This window comes from Anser cygnoides, chromosome 14, assembly GCF_040182565.1.
Source record: "Anser cygnoides isolate HZ-2024a breed goose chromosome 14, Taihu_goose_T2T_genome, whole genome shotgun sequence".
In the NCBI taxonomy this organism is placed as follows: Eukaryota; Metazoa; Chordata; class Aves; order Anseriformes; family Anatidae; genus Anser; species Anser cygnoides.
The window spans coordinates 8,689,904-8,707,354 of record NC_089886.1 but is presented as its reverse complement, the minus strand read 5'-3'; the positions used below and the strand labels follow the sequence as shown (position 1 = coordinate 8,707,354).

The 17,451-nt window shown below is 40.7% G+C and overlaps 1 protein-coding gene across 15 annotated transcripts in view; it reads left to right on the top strand.

Annotated features, from left to right (window-relative positions):
* EBF1 (EBF transcription factor 1) overlaps nt 1-17,451 on the top strand; it is a 315,044-nt gene that overhangs the window by 157,080 nt on the left and 140,513 nt on the right. For all 15 annotated transcript variants that reach the window (XM_066977182.1, XM_066977181.1, XM_066977180.1 and 12 more), the window contains exon 7: nt 13,625-13,706. In XM_066977182.1, the coding sequence (XP_066833283.1) occupies nt 13,625-13,706 (82 nt within the window). The remainder of the gene's footprint in view (nt 1-13,624; nt 13,707-17,451) is intronic.

Sequence of the window (17,451 nt, the reverse complement as noted above, 5' to 3'; positions counted from 1 at the left end):
GCATTAATAGTAATAATTGGATATATTCATCATTTAAAATGTTTTAATAAATGTTTGGACAGCACCTGATCTAGGCTGTCAAATATTAGACTGGAAGGTTTGTGATGTGAGAAAAATTATGCTGTTCCTTCTGCAGAGATTTATACAGCCTAAGGGGTGCCATTTGGCAGTGTCCTTTAAGAAGTAACGGGTGGACATGGTTTGGAAATGCCTCTTGCACACTTAAGGAAGATGTTTCCATTTCATTCTAGAGACTTCTTGGTCTTTAGGTCAGGTCTCCAACATGGGACCTGATCTGGTTGTTTCTGGTCAGGTGGCAACCTCAGATTAGAACTTGACAAAAGGTGTGGCTGTTTCCACCTGAATTTGTATTTCAGTCTCGTACAACGATGTGTCCAGCCGCTGAATTAGAATGCAGACTGAATGTTGCCCAGAACTCAGGAACGTTCTAATTTGGGGTTTTGGCTTGGAGTCATAAGTACTTTGAACTATTAACATATTTGAAATTCCAGAAATTTTTCTGCCTGAACATCTTAAAAGCGTGATCTTCCCTGGGATGAAGGCAAGACTTTTCAGTGGGTGTTCTGCCAGCTCCACTTTCCTTCTTGGTTTACATATCCCAAGTGTGTTATTGCCTAGGATTCAATACAAAGATTCCTTTTTCTAAAGGGAAAATAAAAAGTTTCATGTCATGATTTTGTGATCTTCAGAGATAGAAATGAAATAATCTAGAACTCTTGTCAAGAAGTGCAGGCTGTATCTGTCTGTTGCTTTAAAAGGGATGTGTAGGTGAACACTAGAAATATGCCTTTTATATGACTGGATGGAGATCAAGAAGACTGACCAGTTGCAAAAAAACAAAACAAAACAAAAAAAAAACCAAAAAACAGTTTGAAACTTCTGACATACCGCTTGGCTGTTACCAGTTGTGTAATGAAACCCATTTTTTAAAAGCAACCTTCAGAATATAGAAAAGCAAAACCACATGGAATTATTGGCACTGCATCACTAGACTGACAAGTTTTATTTAAAAAGAAGATTCCTCTAAGGAAAAACCTAGCTACTGTGGGAAGCAGTGTTTGGTGACTCAGTAGGAGGTATGCTTCCCTTTTAGATGCTGCTGAAGAGGTGTGAAACTAGAGAGTACTGCGTTGGTGGAGGTGCTTTCTTTCAGGAGAGACACAAAGTCAAGTGTCTGACCACCTGTAGTCATAACAAGTCCCAAGACACTTTCTGCAAGGATAAACGTTTTCTTCTCAGTGTCCTTGCTAGTTCCAGCTAGCTCCTTGCACATCAGGAATCTTTTAGATGAAGGGATCTTCATGCTCTCCCAAATACAGTGAGCCAAAACTGCCTATTTATATCCATGAACTTATTCTGTAAAATGTTGGTGAAGCACTCAAAAAGTGCCAAGGCTAAAACTGGCTGTAGACAGGTTATGCTGCAGCTCCAGGGCAGCAGAAAAGCTTCACTGCAGAGGCAGCAACCGGGCAATCTGTTTGTATCTTCTGTAGTAATTCTGCTCAGTCCAAGAAAACTTTGAGGGAGAAAGATTGTCATTCGAGTTTAATCTGAATGATTCATACTGCTGAACTTGAAGAAATGTTATTTCATTTAATAGACACTGAAGTCACATACAAGCTGATTACATAATGTACATTTAACTGTATTTTCCTTCTCATTTTGAATTAAGCCCATAGTAGTATTTTGTCGGTATTGTCTGTTGGTTGGTGGTTATTGTTGACAAGGTGATGCCAGCATATTTTAGCATGCTAGCTACAACATGTTGTTGGCACTGCAAAGTATTTCTTCAAACTCCCTCTTCATTTTTACTTGGACATTGAGTAGGGATTTAAAACTTGACATTGTGTGCTTAGCAAATGAGATTAATTAAGCCTTTGCGCATATAGCTGTGGTTTTGTTTCCAGTATTAGTTAACTCTGGGCCCAGAGTGTCAACTCACTAGAAAAGATCAAAATTAATGTCTTCTCTAGATTTGTACTAATATCTCTGAGATCAGCCCTGATCTTGTCCTTTATATCCACACTGTTTTGCCAGTCAACCTAAAGGATTTCAGTGTTTCCATAAGTGATATGTATGTATTCTAGAAAGAGTAATAAATTTCAACATCTAAGCCAATTATTATGCAATTAGGTCTTAATAGATAAGTCTTTAGTGGAGCTTTGTGAGAGCTGCAGAATTGAACACACACACACACACACAAAAAAATCAATATTCTGCACTCACGTTGTATTCTTGATGGTTTTAATCTATTGTCTAGTTAGAAAGTTTTGGGGTGAGATGTGTTAAATATATTTACATTTGCAAGGAAATATATATATATTTTTTTTCAGGGAGGTGCTAGAGGGGGGCCAGCTGTGAGTTTTTGCTCATCCTCTTTACTCTTTGCCAGTTGCCAGCACAATTGTTCTCAAATGAAGAATAGCAAAATATTAAAAAGAGGGAGTGAAAAGTTGTGAAGTTGCAAGCACTTCCTAGTTCATCAAATTACTTGTGGCTTTTTTTTGGTATGATGTAGATGAACAAGAACTCCAGCCCTTTTGCCCTTATAATCTGGCAAGGTTACTTAGTTGCTCATTGTAAACCCATTTTTTCCCGTTTCTGTTGCTGTCCTCATTGCTCTATGGGGTTACAGAAAAATAACAACTATGCAGAATTTACGTAGGAATTTGTAAACCCTCAAGCAGTGTGTTTTCTGGATATGTATCCTATTGATCATGTGTATAAGCCCTGCTTTCACACAGAAAGGCATCCTGGTGACACAAGCACAAATATAGGAGAGCAGCCAACTCTTGACTTTTTTTTAAAGCCCACGGAGGACGCCTGTTGCTGTTAACAGAGGTCACCTTCTTTCCCAAAGATAACAAGGCACATTGTTCCCTGCTCCCTTGTGTAAGCGTATCTGATGCTGTGCCCTCTATCCTTACAATGTCTTGAGTCACTTGAACTCTATGCTAAATATGCTGTTTCTCAACATTCCAACTAATCAAGTAGACAGTGCCATAAGCATAATATATTTATTATAACCAACTTAATTCCTTGCCTTATACCACTATAACTCGTCACCAGTATTCTGATCTTAATTCTACTCCAGTTTAGGACATCTGGTTTTCTCCTCCAGCTTGGGTAACCTTGCTGGGTGAGTGGCTTCAAGGGCAGACAAAAATATTCTTGTTAGCTGCATCACCTTTCTGGATGGGTGCAAAAGACTACTTTTAGCTACAGGCTGTAATGCCTTTTCATGTCTCCGTGACATAGAAGAGGCTGTCAGTAAAAGCATTTTTCTTGTACGTTCAAGGCCCATTGCTTTAGTTAAAACTCTGCTGTACTTCATCCAAAAACTTAGAAGCTATGTTTTGGTTCTACACATCTGCCATAGAGGTCGTTATTTCTAAGATTAATTAAACTCTTTCAATGTCATGTTAAAGGTAGCGCACAGATGCGATGACATGTCCAGCATTACATCTAGTGTGATTTTCTTCTTCCTGTTACATCACAAATTTTCTCTTTTCTCTTTCAGTCTTCCTCTTCTGTGGTGACTTACAATATATTTTACAGTTTCTGGGTTGCTTGCATGCACACACATACAGAAATTCTGCAGAATTTTATACCAAGAGCCAGTTCAGCATCCCCTTCAAACACCCTGCAATATCTTCTCTTGTTGAACCACCACATGCACAGCTCAAAGTGCCTCCGCCTTTCCACAAAACAGCATTTTGCTTCCTTCCAGCACTCAAAATAGCAACAATACTCCAGATCCCGTCCTCATTGCCAGAGCTCCCTGCTGCAAAGGAAGCAAGAGCTTTATTCATTTAAATATCATGAAACAATGGGAACCCCTGAGTGGAATGTCCAGCTCACGGGCAAGAGCTCAGGGCAGGATTTGACTTTGTTCCACAGCTTTTTTTATGATCGATATTTTCTTGTATAAAGAAAAGGTATATATGCATATATATATTTGCATTATTTACTGGGCGGCTAATTCTAGACTCACCCTCACTGCCTTCTTTAAAAGACTCCTTTTAACTAGATGTTTTCTGCAAGAGAAACAAACAAATATTATTACAGGAAAAAAAAAAAGAATCACACCTCACAGTAGCATCTCTTTCAGATTGTCCTTCCTTACCGACTCTGACCAGGATCCCAGTTTAGTTCATGTTTTTAAGTTACTAAAAGTAATAATGACTTACTAACATTATTGCTTTTTTTTTTTTTTTTTCCTTCTCCCCTACATAAAGTCCTTCCCTGCTGTTACTTTATTTGAAACTAACTCTTCATTTGGTTTTTGAAGCATAAATCGTCTGTCGAGGGGTTGCAATCAATCCTTCAGAATATTGGCACTTTCCATGTTCTGTGTAATTACCCAGCTGGGTCGGGTGAGGTAAGTTGCACTCATCTTCATAGCAGGACTGTGTGCGCAGGAGATTTACAGTCTCATTTCTAAGTTGACCATCGCTGTTACAGTTCTGCTGAGGATTTGGTGATGCAAAAGCTGAGACTGGGGTGTCACCCCAGCAGCTAATCCCATGGTCCTGCACATGTCTCTCTCACTGGCAGTGGTCCTGAGGCAGTGGAACAGCTGAAGCTGAGAGCCCCTGAGCTTGCACAGAGTCAGCATGTCATGGGCACACTTCAGCATGTGCTCTAGATTTCTGTTACATTTCCCTGGGGCTGGAGACTCCTTGGAATTGTATATAGTTAATGATTGTGAGACATGAATGAACTCAATAATCGCTTTCTTCATTTCTCATGCGCTTCTGATTCATTACTGGCATACGCTGTGGGTTGTTGTAAATAAGAGATCTAAACGGCATCTTTCTTAATCCTTTCTCTCTTTTCAGGCCATCAGTCCTGTGCATAAATATGGTCAAATATCATTTCCATGTCAGTCTGACCAGACCTCCTCCCCTCCTGTCCTCTTTTATTTTATTTATTTTTATTATTTTTTACATTATGCATTTTCCACTTAAAAGAAAAAAAAAAAATCTTGAAAATAAAACCAGAGCAGGTTTTGAGCCAGGTCATGGGAAGGAATATCATTACAGCAATTTCTACACCTAACCCAAACATTCAAGGACACCTCTGCTCAGAGGGTTTTGAGTAACACTCCACATCTCTTTGTACAGAAACTTTTCTCTGTGCTCGAGAGGCTCAGGCTCTGGCCAGAAGGTACACTGCTCACACATGTCCTTTAAATAGCCTGCCCCTCTGGGTTTTGCAGGTTCGGATGATCACGCTGTTGCGTCAGTGTTATTTAAGGCTATTAGTGGTGTCGGGTTAGTTGAGGAATCATTAATTATTGTATGTGCAGGCAGGTTGCATACAGTTTTATATGCGAGCTCTTTATATGTATCTGATCCAGGGAAAGGTGGACGAAAGAAAGGAAGTGGCTGTTTCCCACACGTGAAATATTTACAATGTGAATCTTTATAACTTTCTCAGTAAGCAGACAAAAGAAATATGTCATCAGCACCCTCAGCTCCAGGTGACAAGTTTTAGGGTTCCACATCTGCTAGGAGAGAAACAGCTTCAGCTGGCTGGATTAACACTGCTCTCCAGCATACCATGACTGGGATACTGCTGATGCTTTTCGGTAACCGTGCTAAAGTTACAGTAGTTTACCTTGAGGTAGCAGGCAACCAAATACTGCTATCATATTACAATAACAGTAATGCTGTTATCTGTCATCGCTTACACTGAACAGAGGTTCTTTTAGCAAAAGTATGACTCTGGGAGAGCTGCTAATTCAATGGCATTGTGTGAACTATGACAGACCACAGAGCAGTTTTATATTTTTTCCAGTGACTGAAGTCTAGCATCTTTAGTAAAAATTAGAAATCGTTAACCCAATTTTATAGCCTAGTATTCGAGGGGTGAAATGGGGAAAGAGTGAAAGGAAAAGTAGTTAAGCTGAAAGAAATTGATTGAATCTTGGTTCTTTTAGGAAATAGATAAGAGTAAATTCTGTTGGTTATGTGGCTGTACTCACTGGGTGATGAAGTACTCCAGTACTGGAAAGTCTGTCACAATTTCAGCTGAAGCACGGCCCATCAGCTCGTAAAGAACAGGCTGTGATTTGAAGCATGCAAAGAAAGGCAGAGCTCGGGAGGCTTCTGTGCTATGTAAGCAAACAACTGCAGCTCTGTGTGGGGCATGGGTGCGCGGCTCTGCTGCTTACCTCGCAGTGCTCTAACAATACAGGTGGTGTGTGTATGTTTGGTTATCTTGCATCTAGCTGTCCTAAACCAAATGCACTCTACACAGATGACATAAACTCCTTCCAACTTTATTTTATGATAGGAGGGTAACTGCAGTTTAAATTTAATAAAAATTGTAGATAATAGAGCTGAGTGCGGGTAAGGAGATATAAGAAAATTCAGAATTTCACTACTTTAAGGAAAAAATATTAAAAAGTCAGATCTGGGGGCAAAATTAAATTACAGAAACCGAGCACTCAAACCTGCCTTTGGACTATGTTTAATTCTGTTTTGTGATGATGTTTCTTGGTGGCGTTATCTCTTTCTTTTCTTATTAAAAATCCGTGAGAAGAAACCAAAACCGTCTCCCTGGGATTTTAACTCACTCATGGGCAAAAATGCCAAACACATTTTCCCAAAGTACTCTAAATTTCTCTGATCCATTATAACAGTATCAGAGAGCTAGATCCAAAAGATGCAAGATGAAAAATTGATATGCTGTGCTTCACTGTGCAGAACATGCAGACCTAAGGAAAAATGACTGGAAACACTTGGTAAAGTGAGCAATGAGTAATTTAAGGCTGTTTTGGGCATTCCTACCTTCTGATTTGGTGATTATGTGGGTGCCTCCTCGCTTATTTGCTGCGCTGAACTGAATATTTACTATATTGATAACAGCAAGCTCCAGCTATGCTAGCTCCAGGAGTCAGAGCAAGTTCACAAAAATAATGTAGACTATTCTGTTTCTATTATTATGGCATTGCCTGAAGAATCTCAGTCAATAGGCTCTGACTGCTTGAGGCTTATTCTCTCTGTCACGTTGCCTTCCTTGTACCTTTTCTGCAGTTCAAGAGGGAGATATATATTTTATAGTAAAATAAATAATTTTCCAGGCTTTTGGTTTTGGCTTTTTTTTTTTTTTTTCCTAGTGAATTGTTTAGCATCCTATAAATACAAAATACAGGTCTGGTTCAGCTTCAGTTTTAAGTCACTCAGAACACTGAATCCAGTGAAAGCAGGTTTGGGATTATTTTTTTTTCTTCTTAATTAGGATGTTTGACAACTCAAGAAGGTTATGTTTAGAAGAGAGTTAGATGACTGTATCTGGTGTTTAATTTCTCTTCTGCAGAATAAATTTCCTGTTGTAAAAATGCCACAAAGGTAGCTACTGCTGTTTATTGACTAAAGACCCAAGTAAAATCCAGCTGTGAACATGTGGGTAATAGGAGGTTTTCCCCATGCCTATATTTGATTTCCATGAACAGCCTCATGCTGCTAAATATCAGTGTACGGCTCAATTTTTCTTTTGTGAATAGAGTACCTGACATGACCAGTTAGTTGTACATGAAAAGGTCTGGGAGGTAAAATAACAACAAAACACAAAACAAAACTGTGCAACAATAGACTCATTAATAAATGGGAGCTTGCATACTTTAAATTATAAGATTTTCCAATGCACATACCCCTTCCTCCCACTTTTTCTGCAGTTATCAGTAGAATTAGTCTGGGCTCAGATTTTCTACAGTGTAGGAAATTCCATTATTTTGACATTTTTTCTGTGGCAAAGTGGAATAAAAAAAAATGCTCCTTTTAAGTAAAGTTTAGAAATGCTGGAAAAGTAGTACCTTATAGTATCAGTTTAATTTTTAAAAAGTTGGGAATTTTCCATTTTAAGATAGGAGTTTTGGTTAGAAAAGTCATCTTATAAAGGAAAGAAATGTACCTAGTGCTTCTGAAATTTCTAAAAGGATTTTTACATTTTAATACATTTTATTTATTTGTTTTCAAATTAAAATTGCATGAAATTATGCATATTTTCCATATTTTGATTTTAGTAGCCAATTGCAAACTAGATTTAGTTACCAGTATATGCAATAGAAGTTGCTGACTGAGAAAGTGAGGTATGTGTGAAAAGTGCATAGAAAACCCTGAAGAAGCAAATGAAGCAGCTGAAGTATGTGCGCTTGCTGCCTCTCAGTGACCTGTAGATTCACCCCTGTACTGGCTTCTCTATATGCCAAGTTTTCATCAGAAATAAAATATCCATCAGGTACTGTTTAAGAAAACTGTATTTATAGCGTCACATCCCCAGCATCCTCTTGCTGGGAGGACATCCAAAGAAAGGAGCAAGGCTGACAGCAGAGCTGGTTCTGCAAGGTACTGGAGTATGTGAGTAGTACCTTTGTCTCCAACAGGACTGCTTCTGTATTGAAATTTATGCACATATTTAGTACTCTGCTGAATTGGTATGCCATACAGAATGGGCATGCAGTCCTTTAGCCTGGTGGACAGTTGCTAATTATTGCAGTGACCTGTGTATTTTGTATTTACTAATTTTGCAAACCCACGTATACTTCTGTGTTCCATCCAGGAGTCTAAATTTGCACTCTTCTATCAAATGCGTTTACACCACAGAGAAGCTGGGTTTTCTCAGTTTTGCCCTAGACAGGTTTAAGTTGTATAACTGGTGCTCACTTTCTGGATAGCCACTGCTCTGGCTGACCTTGGCAGCCCGACAGCTGTCATATTTTCACATGGATGAACTGTTCCTGAACAACTTCTCCAATGTATTGGGAACAAACAAGCTTTTCTTCAGCATCAGGAATGCAGCAGGTCTTCCCTTTCCAACTATTTTTTTTCTCCTTCCACAGACATATTTATTGTGGCAATGGCAAGAAAATCCTACTGCTTAGCCTTCGTGTTTGAGTTCTTTTAAATTTCCTTTGGGGGAGTGACAGGAGAACCAACCTAGATTATGTCAGGGCTTGCTTTCTTTAATTTAACTCTTTGTTTGTTTTTAGTGAACACGGGTATTAATTTGTGATGGCAAGAAAACTAAGAAGGCAAAATCCTTTTACATCTTTATTACTAGTATTTTGATTTCTGCTGTTATTTATTTGATTTGAATCACTGCGGTAGGTAATAGTGACAAAGAGTGGGATGCTGCTGGGTGGATGTTGCACAAACCAGAAGCTTTGCAGTGTGATGGAGAAGGTGGGCAGTGGTGAATGGCAGGGAGTATTTTGTACAAGGGGAGTAACCTCCAGTTTACAGCGTGCTCACTGGATCCTTCAGCCAAAGGAGAGCAATCAGAGGATGGGTGTCAGGAAAGAGCCAGCAGGGGCAGGGAGCAGGTGTCAGAAGTCAGAAGCAGCACAGCAGTGTGGGAACGCAGTGGGGGCAACCAGAGAGCCCACACTGGGCTGGGGAAAGAGCCCCTTGCTAGCAGAGAGTAGAGGGCAATGGTGAGAGCGTTTAGTTTAGAGAGCAAATGATGAGTCCTGTGACACCAAAACCTTTCCGGGAATGCAGCAGTTTTATAAGAAAAAAAACCTTTATCTCCAAAGTGAACTTTCTATCAGGTTGTAAGAAAAGGAGAGAACCCTTCCAGAAGAGCTACTAACCCATCTGTTAGAGCTTCCAGCTGGCATGCAGAAGACAGAAGTTCAAGTTATGTTTTTGTTGTTGTTTGATTCACACTGGACTTTCGTATTTAACTGAAGGTTATGGTTCTACATTGGTCCTTTCAGTTTCTCAGAGGTTTGTAGTAGCCTGATACCACAGCATGGATTACCTGCTCAGAGATTTTGCTGCTTGAGCAGATCTTGCAGCCAGCATTGCATCTTCTTGCAGCTAAATAAAACCTAAAATTAACTAGTTTTCCTCCAAACTGCAGTCCCATACTGTCCAACCATACCCATAGGGGATAAGGGGTGAAGCACAGAGTCCTTTGATTTAATTGCAGTGTAAGTCAGTAAATCCAGGTGCTCTGTAAAAGTTTGCATGTTCTGGACCTGAGCTGACTCGCGTGGAGTTAGCTTGTGTTGCTCTGCTCCATGTGCACCAGTGATCTTCGTGCCAGGGATGTTAGCAGTCAGGAAGGGAGTTGGAAAATACGTTCTCTTTGATTCATGCAGAAAAGAAATGTTTAATGGTAGCAATAAGTGTAATTGATGACTGAGTCGTGTGTGGCGGAAGAGCTGGTGTTTAGCAGTCACATAAGTTTGGAGAGAGAGTTAAAGTTGAAGATTTTATTGATGCTCCTCTGTTTTGCACATTTTTTTCATCTTGGGAATGAATTTCAGACCCCAGTGGTTAGTATTAATGCTATATATCCTCTGTGGTTAGTATTAATGCTACACAGCCCTGCCAAATGGGGAGAAAGTTAAAACTGGAAAAAAAATAGTGCAGTGTGAAGAAGCTAGATGCAAACAAACAGGAATGGAAGTTTATGCTTACAAAGGGCTCAGCTCTGCTGGCAATTCTCCTGGACCAGTCCTGTCAATCTAAATCTGAAATATTTGCAGAGTGAAGTGTTCCTAATGAGCAAGGCTGGCAGGCCCGGACTTGAGGTGGAGCAGGCACGTGGGCAGGAGGTTTCAAGCAGGAATCAAGGGAGAATCAAGAGACTAGGATGAGCCCCATGGATCAGACAGTGCTGCTCTGCCCTTGTCCTAATCCGTACAAATCTGCCTGCCTGCCGGAGCAGGGATTTCATCTGTTGGTGCACCCCATGCCAGCTCAGGAGCTGCTTACCTCTTGCTTGGGCGAGCATGGGATGTTTCCGTGGAGCTGGGGGGCTCCAGCTCTGGTGCACTCCCAAAGTGGAGCTTATACTTTGTTTTGTCTTTCAGTGGAACAAAAATACGGTGCTTGGCAGGACATGGTCTATAAACTTGTGAATTTGTACTTAAAATGCAGAGAACAAACTTGGCTGTGTAAGCATGGTGTCTTGAAAGTTCCTCTGACAATATTGTTGTATTTTTTTAAAGTTATTTTTTCTTGAGTTGATTTAATTCAAAGGAAGTTTTGTTTGCTTGCTTACCTGAGTTTTTTTTTTTTATGGGTTTAAATAGATGAGTTTAATTTCTTCTACAGTTTATTTTTGTTGAAACTTTTGTAGGATTTGGGGGAGATGGTGTAATGGAAATGGAGTAAGACTTTGAAACTGTAGGTCAGTTTGCAAACCCCCAAACCCAGCTCTTGTATTTCATAGTGATTCTCCCAGCCTTTGAGCTGGAATGCGCAGTGTTTCTCCAGAGAGCTCCAAGAGGAGCTTTCCACCTCTTCTGGGAGCCATGTGTGGAGCTGCCAGCTGCACAGCTTGCACGGTGCCAGCCTGGGAAGGCTCTTCCCACCTTCACATGGCTATTGGTATCTTTCAGTGCTGATATTTTTGATTCTCCCATGTCCCAGCTCTGCTCGGGGCTGTGGCGTGGCACTTGGGCCGCGGCAGACGGAGCAGGCAGCTGCTGAGCTCGGCACTCGGCTGAGCTGTGAACAGTCCCCCGACAAACCCTGGGTGAGCTCAAGCTTCTCCCCGAAGAGTAAGTGGTACCGAGGCTTTGCCACATAAGGGCCTGTTTGAGGCTGGAGGCACCAGCTGACAGGGATGTCTTTGCCTCCCAACAGATGGCCAGGCTTTTTATTTCAGCAAGCAATCTTGCGTGGAGGGGTGGTCTCTGGATCCTGCCAACATTTTGCATGACAGGGCCAGCTTAGGGCAAGAGGGATCTGATGTCCGTGCCCTTCATAGCGCACGAGCTAAATGATGAGCTGTTGACAGGAAAGCCATCATCCGAAGTGTAAGATCCTGAACTCTCCCCACTTTTCGTTTTTCTTTGGCGGAATTAATGCCCTATTTGCTTGTCTCTCAAAATCCATTCTGGCACGAGTACAAACCTTCGCCTGGTGGCAAGCAGTTGTCTGGATTTGAGATGCCAAGATTTGTGCTGACAGCTTCTTCTACACAATCGGAATCAGGCTGTCACAGCTGGCCATTAGAGGCTTAAAAAGACACACACGTACAACAAATAGCACCAACTTTCAGTTATTGAATATCAGAACCTGCTTGATGAGAAAACGTAACAGCATACACCACTCTTTATTTTGGCGTAAACAAATGCAGTGTCTCCAAAGCCCTGTTCAAGTGTGGCGGCTGTTTATTTTGTATTGATTGCTGATTGCGTGCTATTTTTTATGAGCACAGGATGAGAAGGGACTTTGTGGGTCAGGAGATCCAGTCCTTGATAATCCTGAGCATTGTAATTTATAATCCTCCTCATTACCTTACTCTTCTTTAATGAAAACAGTCCCTTGGAGTTTGAACTTGTCCTTGCAGATGCTTGCCTGATATGCTTTTCTTGGCATGGAGGAGCAAGCACCAAAACTTGCCTCTTTGAAGGGCAGCATCACAACTAGAGTGGGGCAAAGAATGCTGCTCATCAAAAAGGGATTTTCTGAAGCTGTTTACCCTCCAGTTTTGCCTTTCTTGGTGACAGCGTGTGCAAATTCTGCTGACTTAGCATTCAGTTTGGGTGTTCAATGATGGGTGATTGCAAAAGTTAACTTTCCAATTTCAAGTAAAACAGGATCAAACAATTCCCTGCCTTGCTTTTTGTATATGGAGACAGGTCAGATTAGTTTCTGCTTAGTCAACTGATGGTTATTGCAAATGTAATGCTGCTCTGTCTGGTTGCGCTAGGTTTTAAACTTGCTGTAGGATTACATTTTGCACAGCTGAGCTTTAGTAGGCCTTAGTCTGTAGTTTATTTTGGACAAAAGGTTGATAAACTTTGGCTCTCAAGGAGGAAGCCTGGAATCTGAAACCCGCTATTATTCATTGACTTGTCTTTATGAGTTTACAGTCCACTGATGCATAACACTGAAGGAAATATTTTCGGTGAAGTGTTTGCTTTTTTCTTTGGCTTTGTAAAATGCAATGTCTTTTCTTAGAGAGATATGTCAGGGTCATATAGCTACTTCAGTGAACTGTGTATGGTCAGGAAATAGACAACATTGAAAATATTTCATTTTTCCATGAAGTGAGTCTTTTAACCAAGACTCCCCCCTCTCTCTATCAGGGTTTTGGTCTTTCACTAGCCACTGTTTGAGAATTAGTGTTATGTACAAACCAAGTTTAACTGTGGAAGGGAGATTTTGATTGTATGGAACAGTTTAGTTATTTTTGTATTAAATCAAAATTTGCACACTAAAGCAAACTGGTGAAACAAAACCCCTCTAGTACATTAGGTAATTTTCTTGGCTGGCATTTTTCTGTCCTCTTTTTGCTGAACCAAAATATATGTCTTGTACTTCCCTGATGCTGTCGATGGCACCACAAAGTTGGCCACTTAATACGACAGAGAGACCAACTCTGCAAGCTTTAATGGCTCTGACACAACAGATCTAATAAACTCATGCTTACACCTTAGGATGCGCTTACATGTTTAGCTGTACTGGGGCCCGTACCAGCTCTGCTCCCTCAGTGGATAGTCAGTAGGATGACTTTGTCTGAGTTGGGATTGCTAATGTAAACACAGCTTTGTTGGACCAAATGTGCAGATGTTACATGTTACTACTGCAAACTGTTTATGATATTAATGTCCATTTCCCTTTCTCCACAGGTTCTTCTTGAAATTTTTTCTCAAATGTAACCAAAATTGCCTAAAAAATGCAGGAAACCCTCGAGACATGCGTCGATTTCAGGTCAGTTGGACATGCTTCCTCTTAAAAATCAGTAGCTGTTAGGGATAGAAGTACTTTGACCCAAACTAACTTAGTAATTCGCTGGGAGATGCTAAAAAAAAAAAAAAATAAGGTAACAGAATGTTGCCTGAGGACTTCTCATCACAGCAGAATTGGCAGGAAGTAGTTGGAGTTTCTTCCTCTGGGCAAGAAAACTCTTGAAGATAAAGTCATCTCCATAGGAAGTGAAAGGATGAAAAGTAAAAAAAAAAAAAAAAACAAAACCCACTGTTGTTTTAAGTTATGAGGCAACCTAGCTCCTAGGTTCTCCATTCTACCTGGAAAATTGTTTGCCTTCATGTAAACATGTCAAACTAAGAGAGCACTGTCTTTATTGGAAAGGGCAGAAGAAGGTATAAGAGTAATTCATCAACAAAATCAAGCTCATAATTCTGCTTACACTTCAGGAGTAATTTTTCTGCAGCACTGAAGACTCATAAATGTGTATCAACGTGGTGATGGTTCATCCCTGTAGTCAGTCCTGTTATGTGTATCTGTTTTGGGATATTTTGGACTGAAATTACCGCCCTGTTGCAGCATGTGGGAGTGGGGCTCAGGAGCTATAGTATCAACACGGCTTCAGGTGGCCAAAGACATTTTCTTATGCTACCCATATGCCCATGACCACTTTTGGGGTTAAAAACATCAGTATCCCTTGGGAAGATGACCTGTGCTTGCCTTTCTCAGTGCTGTCAGCAGAGAGTTGTATGGTGGCAATGTTGAGAGTGGTTGTCCCAAGCCCTGTATTGGATACGTGGTCCTTTGACTGTGCCAATGATGCTTTATCTGAGTATTGGCTGAATTAAAATATGGTATAGACAGCCAAAGGACCTTCCTTTTTGATGGGAGGGGTAGGTAGAGCACAGAGAGAAAACATGACGTCATTCAGTGGGGATTTGCCACAGGGAGCTGAGGAAAAAACAGGAGGTTTGTCCCATTGACCCCATGGGTCTCTGGAGCAAGAAGATTCCAAAAGGTAACTGCTGGTTTCTGCAGTAGCTCAGAATTTTTGTTTGTTTCTTCATGGCATTGTGGTGCTTAAAAGTGCTAAATGATATGTAAATGGCAATATTACTTACATGTAAAACATATGTCTTTTGTTGAACTGCTTAATTGCAACAACACTGGAAGTCAGAAGGGTGTTATTTGCCCCTCAAAGCATAGATGTGCAGAAGGGAGGAGATGTGGCCACGGGGATTAAATTAATCAGTATAAAAGCTAGCATTAGCATGGCAGAGCCCTTGGCTTCTCACCCCACGTTCTTCCCTCTGTCACATTTCTCCCATGATTTGAGAGGGCATTATCAGCGAAGGAGAAAGTGGAAAAAGGGGACTCACCAGCATGGGGATTTAGGCCAAGCAGTCACCCCTGGGGCCTGTCAGAGCTTGCTTCACAACTTGTACACTCTGCTGGGTTTGTGCTCGTCCAGGCTAGAGGCTGATTTTCATATGGTAATGCCTCTGCTTGTTCTCTCAGAGCAGCAATCAGGAGCCTGTGTCGGCGAGTAGGTAGGACATAGGAAAGGTTGTTGATCTCTTGACTTGTAAAGACATTCTGTCATACAAACCCAGCTTCACAGCAGTTGAGCTTTTCGTGTATAAACAGAGACTGCTTAATTACACAGGTCATGTCAATTAGTGTGACCTTAGCATTTTCAAGAAATTAATCACTTTCAGCAGAGTGAACCACTCATACTATAATACAGGGTGGTATTGAAGCTTGCAGCATTCTGTTAAGTGCCCAGGCTTATTGTTTTACATTGCTTTTTTTTTTTAATTTCCTCTTCTTTTTTTTTTTTTTTTCAACGTCAAACTTGTTCTTTTAACAACAGACTTCTTAAAATAAAACAATCACACTACAGAATGCAGGCTTCATTTTTTATTTCTTGGGGTGAAAAGGACCAAGTATACACATAGTATCTTGATAATATGATGCACCTAGATGTTTGAGACAGTGTTGTATAGGAACCAAATGAAATCTAGGCCCCTGTGAAGTGAGTAGAGTGTTTTTCATCAGCTCCTTTGTGCTTTTGAAATATTCTCAGTGACTCAAAAAGTCTATCTTAAAGTTATGTCAAAGGTATGGTTAAAAAGATGAGACTAATGCATTTCCAAATACTTTTTGGATAGTAGCACACACTTTTCACAGAAAAATTGAGACTTTCCCTTCCTTTACTTTATTCCCTCTGCTGTGCTGGACTGTCAAGCTGCCTGGGGACTTGTCCACCTTTTGGCATGGTGTCAGTTATCTGTCTCCCAAACTTGCTAGGAGTTATTAGAACAGAGCTTGTGGTTTTGGTGGGGAGACAGTGAAGGGCCAGGGGCATGAGTCTTGTACCATCTAAGAATAGTTCATGCTGAAAATTTCCTTTCTTAATAGTTTTATTTCCTGCAACAGGGAATTGTCTGACTGTGTTATGGTCTAAGACAGGTTAAGAAAGCACAGGGAGGAGGTAGAGTATGTGCTGATTCAGAAGACCTGCATGTGAGTCTTCATTCATGTATAGAAGTGAATTAGGAAGTTTTATCCTGCACTTTGCTTGCAAATATACTAGTGAAATAGGCCTAACATAAAAGCAGTTGTGGGCCTGGAAGGAAATACATTTCTCTACATGTCTGAGATGCCCAGGCATGTGACAACTGGGTGCTGTATATCAGCAGGGTCAAGTGCCAGCAGAAGTGTGTTCTGGAGCAGTGCTCGCCCTGGCTGTGTTAGCTGTGTCTCTAGCAGCAGAGATAGTCAGAGAGAAAAAGGCAAGTGCTGTCTATGCAAGGACTCAAGACTTGAGTTGAGTGTTCAGCTATGCTACAGGCTCCTCATTTGTTCTGAAGAAAATTACTTCATCTCTGTATTTCATCAGCCCAATTGCACAAAACATTTGGCAGTGCCACTTATTTTCTCCTCAGTCCAACCTTACCTTTTTATTCCAAAAACCCCGTGGAGCAGATGCTCAGTCTGTTTTTGCATTCTTTGTCACAAGTCATCAGTCTTGGTACGATGGGCTGTAGAGCCCCAGTCAGCAGAAATAGTAATAAGTAGGTGGTATCATGGGTGAATTCTGGCCAGATTTTGTTTTTCAGCACTCACACAACCTAAACAGTTTTGTGTATTATTGTAATTAATGAAACCCAGGTGCCCCAGTTATCTTGTTCTTGTTTTAGCACAACTGCTTGCAAACTGACACGTCGAGTTTTAATTTAGAGGAAACTTTTCAGACTGAGTCACTGTATAAAACCCCAAACATTTGTTTATTATGAAAACCTTGAAAGTCACTTGGAAATTGCCACACTGTTTGATGCTGTTAGCACAAGCTCTTCCCCAGCCTAGGCTGCTAGTTTGCCTCCATGGGATGCTGCCACTCATGTTTGAATTGAAGCCACTTGTGTCTTATTGCAAATTTGCATAAGAGAAAGAGATGATGCTTCATGAATCCCTGATAATGGAATTTGGACATGCAAGGCTTCATCCCCAGAGAAGGTAAAGGCCAAAAAAAAAAAAAAAAAGTCTGGAAAATAGCAGTGAGAGCTGTGGCCCAATTCAACAAGGTAATTAAGCACCTGGCCTGGCCTTGTGCATGTGAGCAAAATTACTGAATGTATTGTACTTATGTGCTTTAAGTTAGACACATTTTCAAATGTCTTATTAAATTGAAAGAAATTTTTAGTTACTAGTATAAAGAAGTCAAGACATTGTAGGAAGAGGTCAC